General features: G+C 52.0%; 5 protein-coding genes across 5 annotated transcripts, besides 4 other annotated features; 3 read left to right on the forward strand and 2 right to left on the reverse strand.

Annotated features, from left to right (window-relative positions):
• Positions 1 to 699: 699 nt before the first annotated feature.
• On the forward strand, positions 700 to 8686 carry EKO05_0009283 (Cell morphogenesis protein PAG1; the record flags this gene model as incomplete). Its single annotated transcript, XM_038941996.1, has 4 exons — positions 700 to 703; positions 979 to 1778; positions 1827 to 6179; positions 6227 to 8686. The coding sequence occupies 4 exons, from the start codon at positions 700 to 702 to the stop codon at positions 8684 to 8686; spliced, it is 7617 nt and encodes a 2538-aa protein (XP_038795884.1).
• Positions 8017 to 8052: a tandem repeat.
• A 328-nt stretch (positions 8687 to 9014) lies between the features above and the next one.
• Positions 9015 to 9050: a tandem repeat.
• EKO05_0009284 (uncharacterized protein) lies at positions 9051 to 9413 on the reverse strand (the record flags this gene model as incomplete). Its single annotated transcript, XM_038942178.1, has 2 exons — positions 9051 to 9232; positions 9311 to 9413. 2 exons carry the CDS (start codon positions 9411 to 9413, stop codon positions 9051 to 9053), a joined length of 285 nt encoding a protein of 94 aa, XP_038795885.1.
• Positions 9245 to 9276: a tandem repeat.
• Positions 9267 to 9406: a tandem repeat.
• A 2811-nt stretch (positions 9414 to 12224) lies between the features above and the next one.
• EKO05_0009285 (uncharacterized protein) lies at positions 12225 to 13888 on the reverse strand (the record flags this gene model as incomplete). Its single annotated transcript, XM_038942027.1, has 2 exons — positions 12225 to 13335; positions 13389 to 13888. 2 exons carry the CDS (start codon positions 13886 to 13888, stop codon positions 12225 to 12227), a joined length of 1611 nt encoding a protein of 536 aa, XP_038795886.1.
• Positions 13889 to 14557: 669 nt separating this feature from the next.
• EKO05_0009286 (uncharacterized protein) lies at positions 14558 to 15413 on the forward strand (the record flags this gene model as incomplete). The annotated part of the gene is made up of 3 exons (XM_038941894.2): positions 14558 to 14760; positions 14816 to 14917; positions 14966 to 15413. 3 exons carry the CDS (start codon positions 14558 to 14560, stop codon positions 15411 to 15413), a joined length of 753 nt encoding a protein of 250 aa, XP_038795887.2.
• Positions 15414 to 15654: 241 nt separating this feature from the next.
• On the forward strand, positions 15655 to 16671 carry EKO05_0009287 (uncharacterized protein; the record flags this gene model as incomplete). Its single annotated transcript, XM_059637506.1, has 1 exon — positions 15655 to 16671. The coding sequence occupies one exon, from the start codon at positions 15655 to 15657 to the stop codon at positions 16669 to 16671; it is 1017 nt and encodes a 338-aa protein (XP_059493489.1).
• Positions 16672 to 17609: the final 938 nt, after the last annotated feature.

Below are 17609 nucleotides of genomic sequence, written 5' to 3' on the forward strand. Positions count from 1 at the left end.
TAGTTCATGACAGTGCTTCATCAAGTGGCTGACGATTGACCACGCCCAGTTCCTGCGTCAAAGCGCCTGATAGCATCCGCGCAACGCCGTGCTGATGTTGATGCCCGGGCATGTGACCGAGCAGTCTTAGCGTAATTGACATGGTAATCAAGTGTTGATACTGCATGCCTAAGGCTCAGGCAACCTGCCCATACAAAGGGCAGACAGTCAGCGAGCGCGGCTCTGCCCTCTGCTGCACTGGCATGACGAAGGCACCAGATGGCGATGGAAGGGTGCAGTCCTACTGACAAGAGGATGTGCTGACAAGATATGTGGGAGCGCCGACACTTGCACTGACACTTGCACTGACATTTGCTCTGACACTTGCACTGACATTTGCTCTGACACTTGCACTGACACTGACATTGACGACCATGACACCACGTGCGAGATGGCTCCTCCACCGCAGCTTAATCTCCGCCTGTGCCTGCTTGATCTACTGGAAAAGATCTCCACAGTCGTTTGCTGCCGCGCCGCCATAGAAGATCATGGGCACCAATCAGGCTAGCCATCCAGGAACGACAGGCGCCAGGGCACCGGGGTTTATGCGATTTCGTCGACGTCCCAATGGCAGACGTCGCTCGTGGCTCGCCTCTCGCACAGGCTGCTCTCCTCTCTGTCGACCCAGATGACGATCTCCTCGTCCGCCCATGAGTGCCCATGTGTGAGTTTGTCCTTTTCTTCCCGTCGCGACGCCGCCTTAAGGGCTCCTGTGCAGCGAGAAGCAACGGGGATGCTCTGCTGCGTGCCATGCGTGCCATGCGTGCCATGCGCGCTGGACCTCCACGCACGCAGGCAGGGTCGTGTTTGAAACGACCAGCCGTTGGGGGGGAGGTGCCAGTGGTGGCATATCCCTGAGCTTATTCAGACGTCCAGCCCTCCGCCCTGCTCCCTGCTCCCTGCTGTGCCCGTGGGCTTTGCTGACAACCGCCTGGACAGCTGCTTCGCACTCACATGCGCAAGCTCGACAAGCTCTTTCACGAGAGCCGAGTGTGACGCGCGGTCGCATATCATCACGCACCAGGGCCCCCGGCATCGCCCTCCCTAGCAGCACCAGCGCCAACTCGAGCCCGGACGGGGCCCTCGACCGCAAGCCCTCGCACTCGTATGCCCACAACCGCAACACCTCGATCGTGCATGGCGTCCAGCACTCGCGCAACACGAGCTTCGTGAATTCGCCCGCCACCAGCCCCCTCAGCCCCCACGCGCAGCTCCTCGCAGGCCTCGATGGAGCCGTCATGTCGCAGGACACCATCACGGCGGCCTTCTCCGCGCACGGCGTGACAGCCGGCGCGGGTGCTGCAAATGTCTTCACCGCTGCTGGCCTGCCCTCCGCCCCGGGCGACAGCAGCAGCACCACCAGCAGTGCGCAACGCAAGCCAGAACGAGCCCCCAGCAGATCGTCTCGCAAGGGGCACGTCCACCACCGCTCCCAGTCGCGCCATCACCAGCACAACCACGAACTCAAGACCGTCGGCGAATATGCCCTGCACCACCTTTTCAACTCCTTCATCAGCCAGGCCGACCAGAAGATCATACAGTGCATGACAGACCGCACCCGGCCCGAGGCCGAAGTCGAGTTGATCTGTGGTCCTGGCGTGGACCCCAACTTCGATCAGCTCATAGCCGCGCTGGGCCACATCGCGCGGCACAAGCCAAAACCCCTCATCGACACCATCATGCTCTGGCGCAAAGCGAAGAGCGAAGAGGCTGCAAAGCTACGAACGCAGCTGCAAAGCGTAGGTCAGATCAGCGCACCCTTCCTGTCGTCGTGCTGATATACAAAGGCCCGGCAAGCAAGTGCACCATCCCATCCCCATCTACCTCGACGAAACACAGAGTCGAGCCAACATCTGCCCGAGAACACGTCAACCACCTCGATCGCGGCAGGCGCCGAGCAACTGATCGCCCTACAGGATACCGTGACCCTCGCAGAGCAACGTTCGACTGTGTCCACTTATATCCTCTGTCGAGTGCTCATCGAGATCATGAGCCAAACTGATATCCAGAATCTGACTTTTGACATGGCCGATCGTCTGCTGGGCCTCTTCTATGGACAGCTCAACACGGTGGACCCTGATCTGGTTGAGATCTCCAACCTCAGCAAAGCTAACTACGCCATATTCAGCCAACTACTTGGTGTCCTTAGTGGACTCATATTCGATCCCGTACAGGAAAAGTTCATCGTCGACCTTAGAACCATAGATACCCAATTGTCCGTCAAGGGCCAGTACACACGCGACATCGAAAACAAAGGCGCACAGCTCATACGTGCTCTTCGCTACTTGAAAGTCAAGACTTATCCAGAGGAATCGTGGGACCGTACTTGCAATTTCATGATGTCTCTTGCGAAACTGTTTGTTAGCGCTCATGGCCACCCAATGAAGTACGCCTTTTGCCAGGTGCTGAGGGAGCTCTTGCTCCGGATTGCATCAAAAGCCTCTATCGAGACAAGCTCGCCCAAGTGGAAGCCAGTAGTCGACATGATGAGGCAGAGGGCTGCTGTGCTGCTCGGCAAACCTAAGCACTGGCACGAGGCCTTTCCTTTGATGTCCGCACTTTTGTGTGTCTCACCGACAGAGACGTTCACGGCGCAATGGTCTGCTCTAGCATTGTCAACACAGCCACGACTCAAAGAGCGTTTAACTCGACCCATTGCCCTGCGAGGCATATGCCAGTTGGTGTGGACTTACCTGTACAGGAAAGGTCCCGATCCACCAGCCACCGCCGTTCGCAAGCTGGACGACATCATTCGAATGATATTCCAACCTGGCCGGCGATCATATCTATCTACTGAACCTGCCATCGCCGAGCCCCTCATTCAGCTATCTAGGATCATTGGGTACAAGTACCAAGACCTTTGCTTTAAGACGATCATCTTTCCCTTACTCAATGCTGAAATGTTCGCTTCTGGTCGAGAACTGCGTGTCGAGAACTTGGAGCCTGACCGAATGGTACTAGGCATTCGCTCGTTCCTCGCAATAATGGCAGATCTGGAGAACCTGGAACAACCACCATTTCCGATCTCGTTCGACTATGACCCTAACGCAATTCTTTCAGAACCCTTGGCCCTTCCAGTCAGCCCGCGATCGCTACAGCATCTTCCTATCAAATCTTCGCTATTGAAGGAAGAGCGGCTGTCACGACCGGTCAACTTCAGTGGCTTCGCTGAAGTGGCAAAGGAATCGTATGTACGCTTTTGCAAAATACTGGGAGAGATTACAATCATCTGCGACAACACTTTTGGTGGTCAGGCAGTCCTGGATGAAAAATTCTCATTACAAACGCCCAAAACCCCAATGGCAGAGGCCTTCAGCTTTGGCCGTCGTGAAGATCACCAGGGTTCTGGAGACCTAAGACAAGGCTTCTACGACTTATTGCATGTTGCAGTACAAGCCTTACCTCGATGCTTGTCGCCACACATTCCCTTCAACTCGCTTGTCAACCTGTTGTGTACTGGTACCGCCCACGTGCAGAGCAACATCGCAATCTCTTCTGCACAATCGTTAAAGTCGATTGCCCGACAGTCACACGCACAACAAGTCACGATAGGTTTTGCTCGTTTCATCTTCAATTTTGATGACCGCTACGCGACTATGTCAGACGGCGGTATGCTCGGTGCTGGACACATCGAGAGTACGCTGAAGCTTTATGTGGAGCTACTGCAAATCTGGATTGAGGAAATCAAACAGAAGGCCCGAAAAGCAGCTCTTGACACGCCTGAAGAAGGCACGGGTAATCGAGCTGTACTCCTTGATCTCTCATCCGTGTGGACACATGTTGAGGAAGTCGAATCACACGGCCTCTTCTTTCTGTGTTCGCCCTCACGCCGTGTGCGATCTTACGCAGTCACTGTCCTGCGCCTCATTACTGAGTTCGACACGGCGCTAGGCGCTACCAACACTCGCATAATACGGGTTTTCGAGGGTAGTCCACAGAAGGTTATGGACATCAGTGACGAGAAACTGTCACTAGCCGAGCGAAGTCGCCTGCAGCGTGGCATGCGCAAAAGCAACGTGCAGAGTACCCTGGTGGAACTATGCAGCAGCGACGTTCCCTACGACTCTACGCTTTGGTTCAAGATCTTCCCGAACCTCGTGCGCATCAGCTTTGAAGTATGCCCATTCGCTGTTACCTTGACCCGCGACATTGTTTGTGCGAGACTCACGCAGATGCATCGAACCTTGCTTGCACTTGGCGATGGACCACGCGCTACTCCCTATTCACCCTTCGAGCCTGGCGGTGCAAGCAGAATCACTAACCGCTTAGCTTCAACTGCACCCGAAATCATCATTGAACAATGGAAGCTGTATTTGATCTTCGCCTTCACCACTTTGACAAACCCGGGCCAAGGCGCTCTGGCTCTGGCTTCGAACCAAATGTCCCAGCACTCGCGGAAGAGTTCCAGATCATCGCAGAAAAGTACCAATAAGCTACACACAGCCAGCGAGCTTTTCGCCAAGGTTCTTCCAGCATTGTCAGTGGACAATAGCGCTGTCCGAGAGGCGGCTGTTATTGGTCTGGGCTCCATCAATATCAATTTGTATCGAACGCTCTTGGAGTCTTTACAAGGAATTGTCGCCGCATGCGCTGAAGAGGCTAAAACTAGGTTGGGAGCGCATACCAGGACACTGAGCAGCCCACGAAGGAACCAACGCACTGATCATCTTCGGACTGAGATCACACATGTGTACAAACTGACCTCTCAGTTTTTACGGCTCCCGGAGGCCTACAATGACGAATGGATTGTCAATAATCTCGTCAATTACACGAAAGATCTGAGAATTTTCCTCAGTGATGCTGAGGTGCAAAATGAGTGGGGCTTCCAGAAGCTTCGCACACATTATTGTGGCCTTGTGGAAGTACTGTTCGAAGGCATCAATCGGACAAACGACCCTCTGCAGTGGATGTCATTCCAAGCTCGCAAGGCGGCCTTTACGCTGATGGAGGAATGGTGTGGTTACTCAGCAGATCAACCTACCGTTCGTCAGCGGGAGGAGAACATGCGCAGATCGATGTTGGATCGCGCAGTTGATATGGGCAACAAGGGTATCGCAACGGCAGCCATGGAGATTGAGAAACGCGATCTTCGAACAGCAGCACTCAGTGCCATGGCTGCACTGTGTGGCGGTCCAGTCAGCATCACGACTGACAGCAAAGTCTTGATGCAATTCGATGTCCGTCGAATGCTCTCATGGATTGACAGCATCTTTGAAACTCCAAGTGATCGCACGCATGCAATCGGTCGCAGAGCGCTGTCGAACCTCATCATTCACAACCGCGAACATCCCTACCTTTTGGATCGGGCTATAGAGATGTGCTACCTCTCCAAATCCTCGAAAGCCTTGGCCAGCTACTTCGAGGTTGTTACGCAAGTACTCACGCACCGTGAAGACTACACATTGCCATTCTGGAAGGTTCTCAGTGCGGGTCTCTACACACTTGGACACGAGAACAGCGAGCTGCGCGTCAAATCTTCTCGTTTGCTAAGAACACTGGAAGGCCGAGAGCAGAAAAACTCAAAGCTGCAGGATCTTGACATCAGTATATCTGACAAAACCATCGCTGTATACAAACTGGCCCAGTTCGAGACCTCTCGTCGGCTTGCAAAGCAGCATTCAGAGCTTGCCTTCTTAGTATTCTCGCAGTTCTCGTACTACTTCAAGGAGCTACAGCCAGACCATCAGCGAAACATGGTTGCTGCGATGCTGCCCTGGATCCAGACCATCGAACTTCAAGTACAACCAGGCGGTGGTCCCACAGCCAACTCCTACATGCTCCTCGTCAATCTTTTCGAGATCACTGTCCGCTCAGGTAATGCACTTCACAATGAGATTCAAGCTCTTTGGCAAGCCCTGGCGACCGGTCCGTACGGAGGCAACGTACAACTAATTCTCGACTTTATTATCAATCTCTGCTTGGACAAGCGGGAGCAAAACTATGTCGATTTTTCGAAACAAATCGTGGTTCATCTGTCAAGTACCCCTGCTGGGCAGAAGGTCGTCGAGTTCTTGCTCCTTCAAATCAACCCACGCTCTCTAGTGAGCGAGAAACGAGAGCCCATACCGCCACCAGCAGATGCCGTCAATCTGCCTTATCTCGCCGACCTTAGCGCTCTACTCCCGAGCAGCAACAAACAAGTAAGTGCGCATGTGTTACTTTTGAGCCTCGTTTCTGACTAGCGTAGTCTGGCTTTGCTTTGGGCCAAGTTTGTCTGATTCTACTCGTTGATCTTATGGTATCTCCCATTGAACTCGCTAGCGAACACGTTCCGTTGCTGCTACAGGTCGTCCTTGTGCTCTGGGATCACTACACGCCCGTTGTCCAAGATCAGGCCCGAGAAATGCTGGTGCACCTCATACATGAATTAGTTATTTCAAAGATTGAGGACGACACACTAGGCATCGATAAGCGAGCTATCGAAGACTTTGTGGAAAGCATTCGCCAACACGACATCAAGGTTGTGTGGAACTATGATGATAAAAACAGCAAAGACACGGAAGACTCCAGCTCCAAAGTACCAGACTCCATGGAACACGTGTCAGGCGAAGTGCTGAAGTTTTTCACTCTTGCGTATCCAGGACTCAGGGAGGCATGGGGAAGGGTGGCATTGAATTGGGCTACCTCGTGTCCAGTCCGTCACCTGGCGTGCAGATCTTTCCAATTATTTCGGTGCATTCTCAGCTCTTTAGATCAACAGATGCTCTCCGATATGTTGGCCAGGCTCTCCAACACCATCTCAGATGAAGAGAGCGACATTCAAACCTTTTCCATGGAAATATTAACAACACTACGCGCCATCATTGAAGCTCTGGCCCCAGAAGACCTGATTCAGTATCCTCAGCTATTCTGGACGACTTGCGCTTGTCTGGACACAATTCACGAAGGCGAGTTCCTGGAGAGTCTGCTCATGCTTGACAAGTTTCTCGACAAGCTCGACCTTGGTGACCTTACAGTGCTGCAAATACTCGAAGACAGCTGCCCTGAGAAGTGGGAGGGCAACTTCGAGGGTCTTGCCCAACTCACCTTCAAGGGCATTCGATCAAGTATTTGTCTTGACCGATCGTTGCGAATCCTCAACAGGCTCGTCGTGCTGCCTTCGAGTCGTATTGTTGGCGACGACACGCGACTTGTGTACACAATACTTGCCAACTTGCCCAGATTTATCCGATCTTTCGAAACAATCAAGAGAGATCCTGGTGTCAAAGCTACTGCTGAGGTCTTGGCTTGTGTGGCTGAAGAGCAATATCAGTGCACTCCCCTTGCTGACGCGCTCACTTCGTTCGCGTTGAAACGATATCGTCAGGAAACAGACTTCCTGTCACAAACCTTATCGGCACTTCGGGCAGCTTACTTTCCCGATCTTGAGTTAGGTAGTCTGATCTTCCTGCTAAGCCTCCTCACCAACAAGATCGATTGGATGAAAATTAACACCATGGAGGTACTGTGCATCTTGATACCAGAGATCGAGATGCGCAAACCAGAGATAGCTTCCAAGGGGCCCGACCTCGTCTCTCCTCTCCTGCGATTGCTCCAGACTGAGTTTTGTCCACAAGCTTTACGAGTGCTTGACTTTGTCATCAATCTGAGCATGACGAACGCCCCAACGCCATTCGAAAAGCAGCATATACGTATGAGCATGGCTGGATCACACTCGACCAGAGGCTACAAGAAGCAGTTTGAAAAAACCCAGTCGTTATATGGCATTCCAGAGGAGAGTGGGTGGTCGATACCAATGCCTGCTCATCACTCGCACCTGACGAGAGCGAACGTACATGCTGTTTTCTACACTTGCGGTAACCTCCAAGGGGCCGACGTACCCGAAGCAGCCACGCCAAAGATCGAGTTCCGTGCAGACGAGTTCCCCTTCAGCCCGTTGTCAGATTATCGTACAGCAACGATGACTTCCGAAGACACACGTGGCGAGGGCCACATTGGTGATTTGGTCATGAAGTTGGACAGTCTGGATGACTTTTTCGACGACGACGACGATGACGATGATGACAACGAGACACTCACCGACTTACCCAACTTCACATCAAGTCACTACCAACCTCATAGCTCTTACAACAATAACACGCTGAACACACGGGAAAATCTCTACGACCAGCAAACAGCACCAATTCTGCTCAAATCACTGACACGCAACGCGAGCGTGACCTCTTTCCAGTCAGGCTTCAGCTCCGATCACGTAAAGCTTTCACCCGCACGGGATCCCGGCGTGATGACACCGGGTGCTTTTAGCTCATTCACATCCACCCCCACCGCCCCTGGGCCAACAAGCGCACCCCGTCCAGGACTCCACGCCCGATCCGCAACCTCGCCTTCTGCACCGAACCAGATGCAGCACGTCTCACCTTCGCTCTCCACCACTGCGCTCGACGAGATTGGCGAGTCTTTCTCAGACGACGACATACGTTTAGTCAATGCAGACCGCACATTCAGTCTTGAGAACATGGCCAAGCCCGTTACGCAGGATACAAGAAGCCGGATACGGAACGGTATGAGGAGACTTACTGGTGGCGGCGGTGACGCAAAGGAGAGCACAAAGACAAGAGAAGCAATCAAGCAGGCACTGCAAAAAAGCCCACAGGTTCCAAAAGTTCCGGACATTTATCTTCACAATTCGAAGAGTTCGGATTTATAGCAACGATTGAGCTTCCTTGGGTTGAATTAGCTCATTCTCCGAAGGAAGCTCAGGGATTAAGATTCATGCCAATGTACAAATGGCAGAACAGGCACACTCACCGTTAGTGAGCTTGAGGGAGGACAATTTTCGGCACTGATTCCTTGCAGAAAGATAGATACCAGGTTACAGTAACAACCACTGCAATATAACATGTAATCCAACCCATCGTAATCCACGTTCTGAGAACACTCAGCCGCGAAAACAGTCTCCCCATACCGAGACGCTCGTCAAACCCGTGTCTATACACAGATCCTTGTCAACGCTCCCTTTCCATCCCCCAGACACTCACATCTCCTTTCCCACTTCCCACTTCCCCTTTCCCCTACGCTGCTTCCACCGAATATCCCTCGCCCATCCATGCATGACTCCAGTTCGCACTACCATCCCTTTCCCTCGTCTCGCGGTACAAGAACACATCCCCAATGTAAATTACAGTTCCATCGGTCCGCACGTACTCTCCGGCTGGCACGTTCCACGGTTGTCTAGGCAGGACTGCGCTATCGTCTTCAGGGCGGGGTCAGCGAGTAAGTGAGTGAGTGGTGGTGGTGGAGGTGGATATCTGAGATGTGGGGTTGTACTTACGGAGGTTGAGGTGTGCGAGGGACTTGTGGATGTCGTTGGTGGAGGTGGTGGAGGTGGAAGTAGAGGTAGAGGCGGAGAGGGAAGTAGAGGTGGAGGGTGACATGGTCGTGAAGTGGTTTGCTGGGCTTTGAACTGTGGAGATGATGCTTGAGAGATAGATAGAGCGGGGTGGTGTGAATGGGATGTTTTTGTGTATAGATGAGTTTATATCATCTCTGTGTTGTGCATTAAAACATATGGTTTATGGTAAAAAAAATATAGGGTCTCTTTCACTTGGTTGGAAGGGTCTCTCTGCTCTGATTTAGGAGTCTCTCTGCTTCGATTGAGGGGTCTCCCCGTATGATTTACTTTGTTAGGGTCTTTTTGCATGGGCGTGTAGGGTCTCTTCATCTCTCATGGCCATACTCGTTTGCTACAGGACTCTGCTTGCCACAGTTCATGGCCTGTGACGCGCAGGGGCGGCACGACTAGCTCTTGCGCTCATCGGCAAATTTTGACTTCTGCTACGCCAAGAACCAGCCTGCTTAGTTGGGAGGGTCTCTGGATTGTAGAGTTTTGGAAGCATTAGACTATGCCAGGCGTATCCGCTTGCTCCACCTCATTACATATTCACGGCCCAATCAAGTAGCTGGAATCTTACACTCCTAAAAATCTGTACATATGCTTTCCAAACTATAAAAGACGCCAGGAGCTTGCTTCGATGGTGGCTGAAACACGCGCGCCGATGAGGGCGCGCCACCTAATCGCGACAAGAGCATAAGAGTCCTGTGCAGATAGGCCCAATACGGGGGATTTTCCTTCCGCACCGCGAGGGGTCTCTTTCCACAGACCGGGATTGTAGTGGTTCGGCTATTGCAGGACTCAAAGAGACCCGTCTATCAGATCCAATCACGCGGGGGCTGTGCGGCCCAATGGCCAGGGTCTATGGAATTCATAAGCACACCATGCCCCGACGACCACAAGTACACCACACATTTGCAATCACCCATTGTTGGTGACTTCGGTCAACCTAACATATCGTATGTAAATCCACCCTAACTCGAGTCGCATGTTCACCCCGATTAGTATCTTGAGCTGATTGTAGCGCGAGGCTACTAGCCTCGCGCTGTCCCAATCTCGCCAGCGCAGCATGATCATCTAAACTGTATCCTTTGGAGCGACCAACCGCGTGAGGAGCAATGGCCCAGCGACTGGTTTCTGGATGCTGTAATCGAGTCTAGTAACCTAGGCCTGGATTCGGTTAATTTCTCGACACTGAGTACAGATCTGCAACTTATGACTACACCCTCTTCTTCTGACAAGTATTTCTTCTCTGCTCCAGCTCAAGCAGAACAACATGCTGGGGCTGCTTTCGAAAAATTTCAAGCATATTCGTTTCCAACGGAACAATCTGCGTCGGTAATCGACACTCTTCCTGCTCCGGTCTCAGCAACGTCGTGCAGCTCGTCTTCCAGAGATGTTTCCGAAGCAATCTTCGACTCATCACCAGAAGTTCTCCCGCGTGCTCCTCTTCGTTACTTTTGCGACAAGCCTGACTGCTCGAAGGGGTTCGCACTTCAGCAGCAACTGCGGTAAGCGTCTCACAATCTGTTCTGTAGCACATTCTATGTATTTGATACATGCCCTAATCAGCGCACAGAAGCCATGCAAAGACACACAAAGATAAGGAATATGCTTGCGATGAATGTCCTGCCCGGTACCCTCACTCGAAAAACCTACGAGACCACAGGCAGAGCATGCACGAAGGCAAACGATACAAGTGCGACGTCGAAGGATGCGAAAAGATGATAAAGCACAAGAAGAATCTTAAAAGACACAAAGAGAAGAAGCATGGGGTTGCCTCTAGATTTTCAGTCCGAACTTATTGAAAATCCATAGGCAATCCCGGCAAGCAACAGATCACGTTAATGTCGAGAAACTAACCCCCCAGATACTGGAACCTGCGATCTTCGCCAACACTATGAAGGGCGGGCATTTCTTCTTTTCTGTTGCTAATTTCTTTAGCTAACAAACTCCCTCACCACACCTTCTCACCACACCTTCTCACCACCGTCCACCAAACCCGCTCACCAAACCTTTCATGTAAATACCCCTACTGTTGATACTAGCGGAGATTGGCGCTCCCCAGAGAGGGGCCTCAATCAGGATTCTCTTTCTAAGAAATGCCCGCCCTGGACGTCCAAGGAGTTTGATGATCTGACCGATCATTTATCGTTAGCACTAGTTCGCATCATGTCGCTGCCAAGTTCAGAGCGGCAAGTTTTCTCACTTCCTTTGTGGAGATCTGCAGCTAACTTGCTCTCAGACATGATGCGGTCTCCCACCATCATATTTGACATCGACGTTCCATCCATTTCCGTGGTTCTTACGGAACACTTCACTCATTTGACACACTCGCACGGCGAGCATCTCGGCGGCAACGTTGGGAATACACAGTCTTTTCCGCAATACAGTTTACGATACAATAGACCAAAAACCAGAAACACACTTTGCAGTAACGAGACTCATCGTCTTATGCGCAGCCACCGTGATTATGATGTCAGAAGCGCAGAAGCAGCAAGCTTCTATGCCTGTCGTGATTTACGTCTTTACTGCGTTGGTAACATCAATCTCTGGCCAAACGATAATAGCACCTTGGGTAAGTGGAGAAGTAGGCGGTCGAACAGTCTACATAATGAGGCCGTACGCTTGAAGCTAGAGGATGACGATAATGAAGGTGCAATAGCTGGGAGCGGTTCAGTAAGAAGGCGGTGTCACTTAGAAACGAAAAGCGCGTGCTATCGAGTCTCTTCCCAGGAATGGGGTCACAGTTAAGGTTGAAGTACTGCATAGGACGACCGATGACAGTCGGGGCCTTGAACAAATGATCTTTATAGAGCTATCTACAGAGCATTCTAATAGTCTAAGCGCAGCTCTATTGCAACATCTTGTTTTCCATGCCAGCGAGCACAGCAGCCCCAACGATGCCACCATCCACAGCTTCCCTCAATACCACTCTCCTACCGGAGTTCAGCCCGGATGCGGTCACAAGCTCATCTATCCATTTTTGGCAGTCTTCTAGCCAATGAGGGTACTGTGAGATGGTGCTTCCTGTGTATGCAATCACAAGCTCTTCCATGTCCGGTGGAACGTCTGATTCGCTCCCCGAGAGGCTCGGCTGCGTTGTGCTCCTCTGGGTCAAACTGATATCACCTGCACAACCCAAGAGACCAACGGAGGCAGCGGCTATCAGTGCGGACGAGCGTTGTTGAACGGTCTGGGCTAGACTACGGAGCAGATGGACACGCGTTGCTGTCCAGAAACTATCATCTCCGGCCACGTTTGAGGGATATTCCTTGGCCAGCAGCTCTCGTAAACTATTGTGGTCTAAACGAGCGACGGTCTCTGAAAGGAATCTTGTCGGTAGTGCGTTCTTGTCTTGCAGGATGTATGGGATTCTGTCCATGTCGGTGTCCAGCGAGACGATGTAAACAAACGCCATACGCACGATTTCGCCGAGATATCGTCCAGAGGTCATGTACTCGAAAGGCTGGAAGCCAGGTGCATCGCTGTTTTGATCCAAGGTTCGATCCCAACGTGTCTTGATTCCTAGCGCTTCGAGTGGTTTGTCGGTGCCGCGAATAGTCCACTCCGTGTTGATGACGATACTGTCCGGTGCCTCTGACTGCTGTATGCCGCTCAGCTTCGAAGGATGCAGGCTGGTGGGCCTCATGGGTATGGTAGCGTTAGTTCCTGTCCCTACAATGAGACCCATGGTGACACGACTGCTCCGTGTGGAGTTGACCGTGTATGCCAACGAGACAAATGTCGCTACTGTGTCGTTGGTGATGGCCGCTACTCGCAGGCTCGGTAGTAGATCGTCACTTTTCGCATCGGTTGCATCATCGGCCAAAATACCATCTGTAGAAGATACCGAGCAATGGCGTGCGTAGCCAGCGAGCAGCATCTCACCAAGGTTCAAGTGCGTGTTGATGGCGAAGCCCTTTCCCATGGGTAACAACCTAGCTTCTGACAAGCTTGTTTGCCTGGAGACGTGTCAACCCCTGCGTTTCTTGGTTTACAGATAGTATGTTCGTACGCCATCGGAAAGCTGAACGTAACGCCTAGCAGTACCTCTTTGTCTTTTGAGATTGTTGTGTCGTTAATGGCGTCTGCCACGACCTCAGCCATGCAGTCGCCAACCCACTTGAAGAGATCCTCTGGCTTGTCCATTTTTAGGTGATCTCCAATAGACCAACTTTTGTCATGGCTCCTGTTAATCTTGGCAGGGAAATGGCCTCTACCATGGTGAGCTTGATTCCCAGAGCGTCCAGGCTTGTCCAAGTCCCCTGCCAGCTCCACAAACCCAACTCTTAGGTTTGAACCACCAAGATCGATAGCAAGAAATCTACCCTGCTCTTTTCCAGTTGGCAGGGCAGTCACAGGTGTTACCAGGAAGTGCTCAGTGGAATCTCTCGCAAGGTTTTCGTACGTCTCCGAGAACCGGCGTGCGAGGTCGAGCAGTGTTTTGGTGTCAAGGCAGCTTGTCAGCTCGTGAAAAACATCATGGACGTCTCCTGACTCCTGGAAGGGGACCATCACGAGCTCGTATAGAGGTTACAAATGGAAGCGGGGGCAGACGTTGAAGAGCACGGGGACACTAGGGCTGCCATGGCATGAACGAGGCTCAAGCCGCTGCGCCACTGGTCCGGTGAAGACGATAAGAGAGGTCGTACCCTGACGACAAGGCCGGAAAGCATGGATTTATGTGCGATACAATACGGACAGAGACATGCCAGCAGACGGAACAATACAAAGCCATGCCCGGGATACAGCATCTCGTGGTCGTTATGAGATCTTGGACCGTCATCGGCGTTGTGAACCAGCTGCAGCTGCCATGAGGCTTTGGACCCACCTTTCCTGGCTCCGCTCGAGCACCGCGGTCCGCGCGTCAATTGAGACGGCGCGGGAGGATCAGCTAATCATACAGACATCTCGCGCAATCGCGCATCATCTGAGATGTCGTCCTGCCGCTATCTCTTCGATCTCCCACCTCGACGTTTATTTTGTTTGCTGTCCACGTGCCCGACGTGCTATCAGTGACCTATCACGCCTCAACCACTTTTAGCACCCCAGGGCCCAGAATCTCACGCAGACTTCGTATTGCCCTATTCACTCTCCGCCAAGCAGCACAAGAACGGCCGGAGTCTGTGCCGCTGCAGAGCTACATAGTACGCCATGCAACCCTCGACATGCGAGAAGACCGTGATGGCGTCGAAAGCACCCTTATTTCTCCAGACGCCGGAGCATGCGCCCGTTGCCGCGACCATGCCACGACCTCAGCAGAAGCGCAAGATCCACGTTGCCATAATAGCGATCGTCTTTGGACTGTTCTGGCTGGCGAGGTCTTGGAGCTGCGAACATGAGCCCCTGGACATGAAGGCGAGGGTGCCGCTGGATGTTCATATCATGTGAGAGCACTTGCACTGCACGGCACGCAAACCCTGTTGCTGACGTTGCTCGCAGGTCGAAATGTCCAGATGCACGCGCCTGCCTCCAGAAACTTGTCGTCCCAACCATGGCAAACGTATCTGAAAAAGTCGACTTCAGGCTGTCCTTCATCGGCCAGTAGGTTGCCCTTTCGCAGACGTCCTTCCAGAGCTAACACAACCACAGACTCACCAACGAAGACGACGGCGTCCAATGCAAACACGGCCAAACCGAATGCCTCGGCAACATCGTCCTCTTGTGCGCCGCCTCCGAATATCCTGACCCTAAACTGCATCTCGGCTTCACAAACTGCCTGATGAACGACTACCAAGAAATTCCCAAGAAGGAGCTTATCGAGGACTGCGCACTTGAACACGGCCTCGACTTTGGCGTGCTGAACGATTGCATGAGCAAGGACACTGGCGCGTACGGCATGGGCTTGTTGAGGGATAGTGTGAAGCATAGCCATGATGTTGGTGTGGGAGTTAGCTGTACAGTCAGGCTGGATGATAAGGTCAGGTGTGTGTATGACGGAGGGGAGTGGAAGGATTGCAAGGACGGGAGCAAGCCGGAGGACTTGATAGGAGACATTGAGAGGTTGTACGATGAGGCCCAGGGGTGGACTCTGGCTTGAGGAGCGGTGGAACGCAGTGGCAATTTGATACCCATAATAGAGGCAGTTTGGATACGGCATACATTAAATGCACAGTCTATGACCCAGAAGCCTCACCGAATACTGTTCCAGTCCGAACAAGCCGACACTTTATGCTCAAGGTTCGGTCGAACAGCGATCGTCTGCATCAAAGCGGGCTGATGCGACGACTCTATTAGGTTTCCACTCAGTAACGGGCACTTCACAGACCGAGTCCTCGCTGATGATGAATCCACACATGGCCGAAAACATCACAGTCCTCCAGCAGTACTTGACCTCGACTACTACCACATTCGAGCGTCCAACGCCGTCCAGACCTTACAACACCATATCGACGGGCCCCGGAGGTAGCCCAGAAGTCTATCTGACCTTACCCAAGAGACGCAGAGGGCTGAAAGCTGCTGTGGATCCAGGCAGGGAACCGAGAGAGATCATTAAACATGTTCTTAGTAGTCTTTCGGTGGAAGTACGGAAGACATACCTTGCTCATCTACATCCATGTTTTCCTGTCCTGGACGAAAAGACATTCCTGGAAATGTGGTATGACGACAACAAACGCATTTCACCAACGCTAATATGCGATCTGTACGCTTCTGCCCTGCAATTCTGGAACCGGTCAGCTATGCTTTACCACCAAACACAGCATGATCCTCATTTCATCTGGAACCAAGCTGTGACTGCGCTTCAGGACGACTTCATGGCTCCATCTATATCAACAGTATATGCGGCCGTTCTGGATCTATTAGGACGTCCAGTCACTGGGCTAACTGGTAACATAGTGAATGCCGGCCGAGTTGTTACTCTCGCGCAAAGCTTGGGTCTGCACCGAGACCCTTCATCGTGGAAAGCGACTGATCATGAGAAGAGTATACGCGTCAACCTTTGGTGGGGGGTTCTCATTCACGATTACTGGTCAAGTGTTGGCCATGGTATCCCGCCTACTATTAACCCTCGTTACTACGATATACCTATTCCTACGTCTACTACTGCAGCAGCCTCAGACCCCCGGGCTCAATCTCAATCTCAAAAGAGTACAATTTTTGTTCAATTATCCAAACTAAGTCAAATCCTCGGCGATATCCTTCCACTTGTTTACTCGATCCGAGATGCCCCTGAGGAGATCAAACGACAGCTTCGGAGGGTCAAGTGCGCTCTGGATGGCTGGGTACTTGAGCTCCCCGAATATCTTCAGCCCAACCGCTCGACAGCAGTACTCATAAACGGATGTTGTAACTTGTAGTTCGCCTATCTGTCTGTCAAGCTGCTGATATGCCGATTGTCACTCAAGGCAGTTGTGAGTGAAGTGGATAGATTACTTGAAGCCCGTCATTATCGGCTTGCCATGCTTAGAGATGCTGCATCTGAAGTAGTAGACTTCATTGCATCTCTCACAGAGGCTCAGTTGGAGGAGTTCTGGATGCCCTACACTTCGTACCTTCTGATCACAGCTGCCACCATCTTGCTCAGGTGTGCGATTGAAGCCAATGACCCAGCTACGAAGAGAAAATGCATCACGAAACTAGTGGCGTTCCGAGATCGTTTGCGCCTAGCTCGAGACATGTCATACTGGGACCTAGCAGAATCTTGCCTTGAGAGATGTGATGAACCCATACGGAAAATCGCGGATACCATCGGCCTATGCCCACGAGACGTCTCAACAGATACACTAAACCTTGGACCTACTGTTTCTACTTCCACGGAACCAGACTTGACGATGATCGATACACCAGCCGTGAACGATTTGTTCCTCTCCATAGATTCACTCGATTACCCCTGGGAAACACTTTGGGAGAGCATGGAAGTGCCTTGGTCCATACAGATATGAGGACCATGGTATATCTTTCACTTACTATAACTGGAACGAATCTCCTTCCGGATGTTCTTTTGGGTCGATAGCGCAGGGGTCAACCATGTCTTGATATATGTTGCATATTTCCACATTGGACGTATGGATGGCCTCACATCGTTTTGACAATAACCCTTCTCGAAATGGGGATTGTAACTATGTTGCGGGGTCACTCGATTCTCTCAGCGACATACTAGCATAAGCAACGCCTTGTGGACGTTGTTTGCCTGTGGAATCTCTCGAGAACCAAAGACGTAAATTTATCCGATGACTGTGAGCGAGGAGGAGCAATACTTCATATGCGAGGCAACGGACCTAGTATCGAGAACATT

Source organism: Ascochyta rabiei, chromosome 16 (assembly GCF_004011695.2).
Source record: "Ascochyta rabiei chromosome 16, complete sequence".
Classification (NCBI taxonomy): Eukaryota; Fungi; Ascomycota; class Dothideomycetes; order Pleosporales; family Didymellaceae; genus Ascochyta; species Ascochyta rabiei.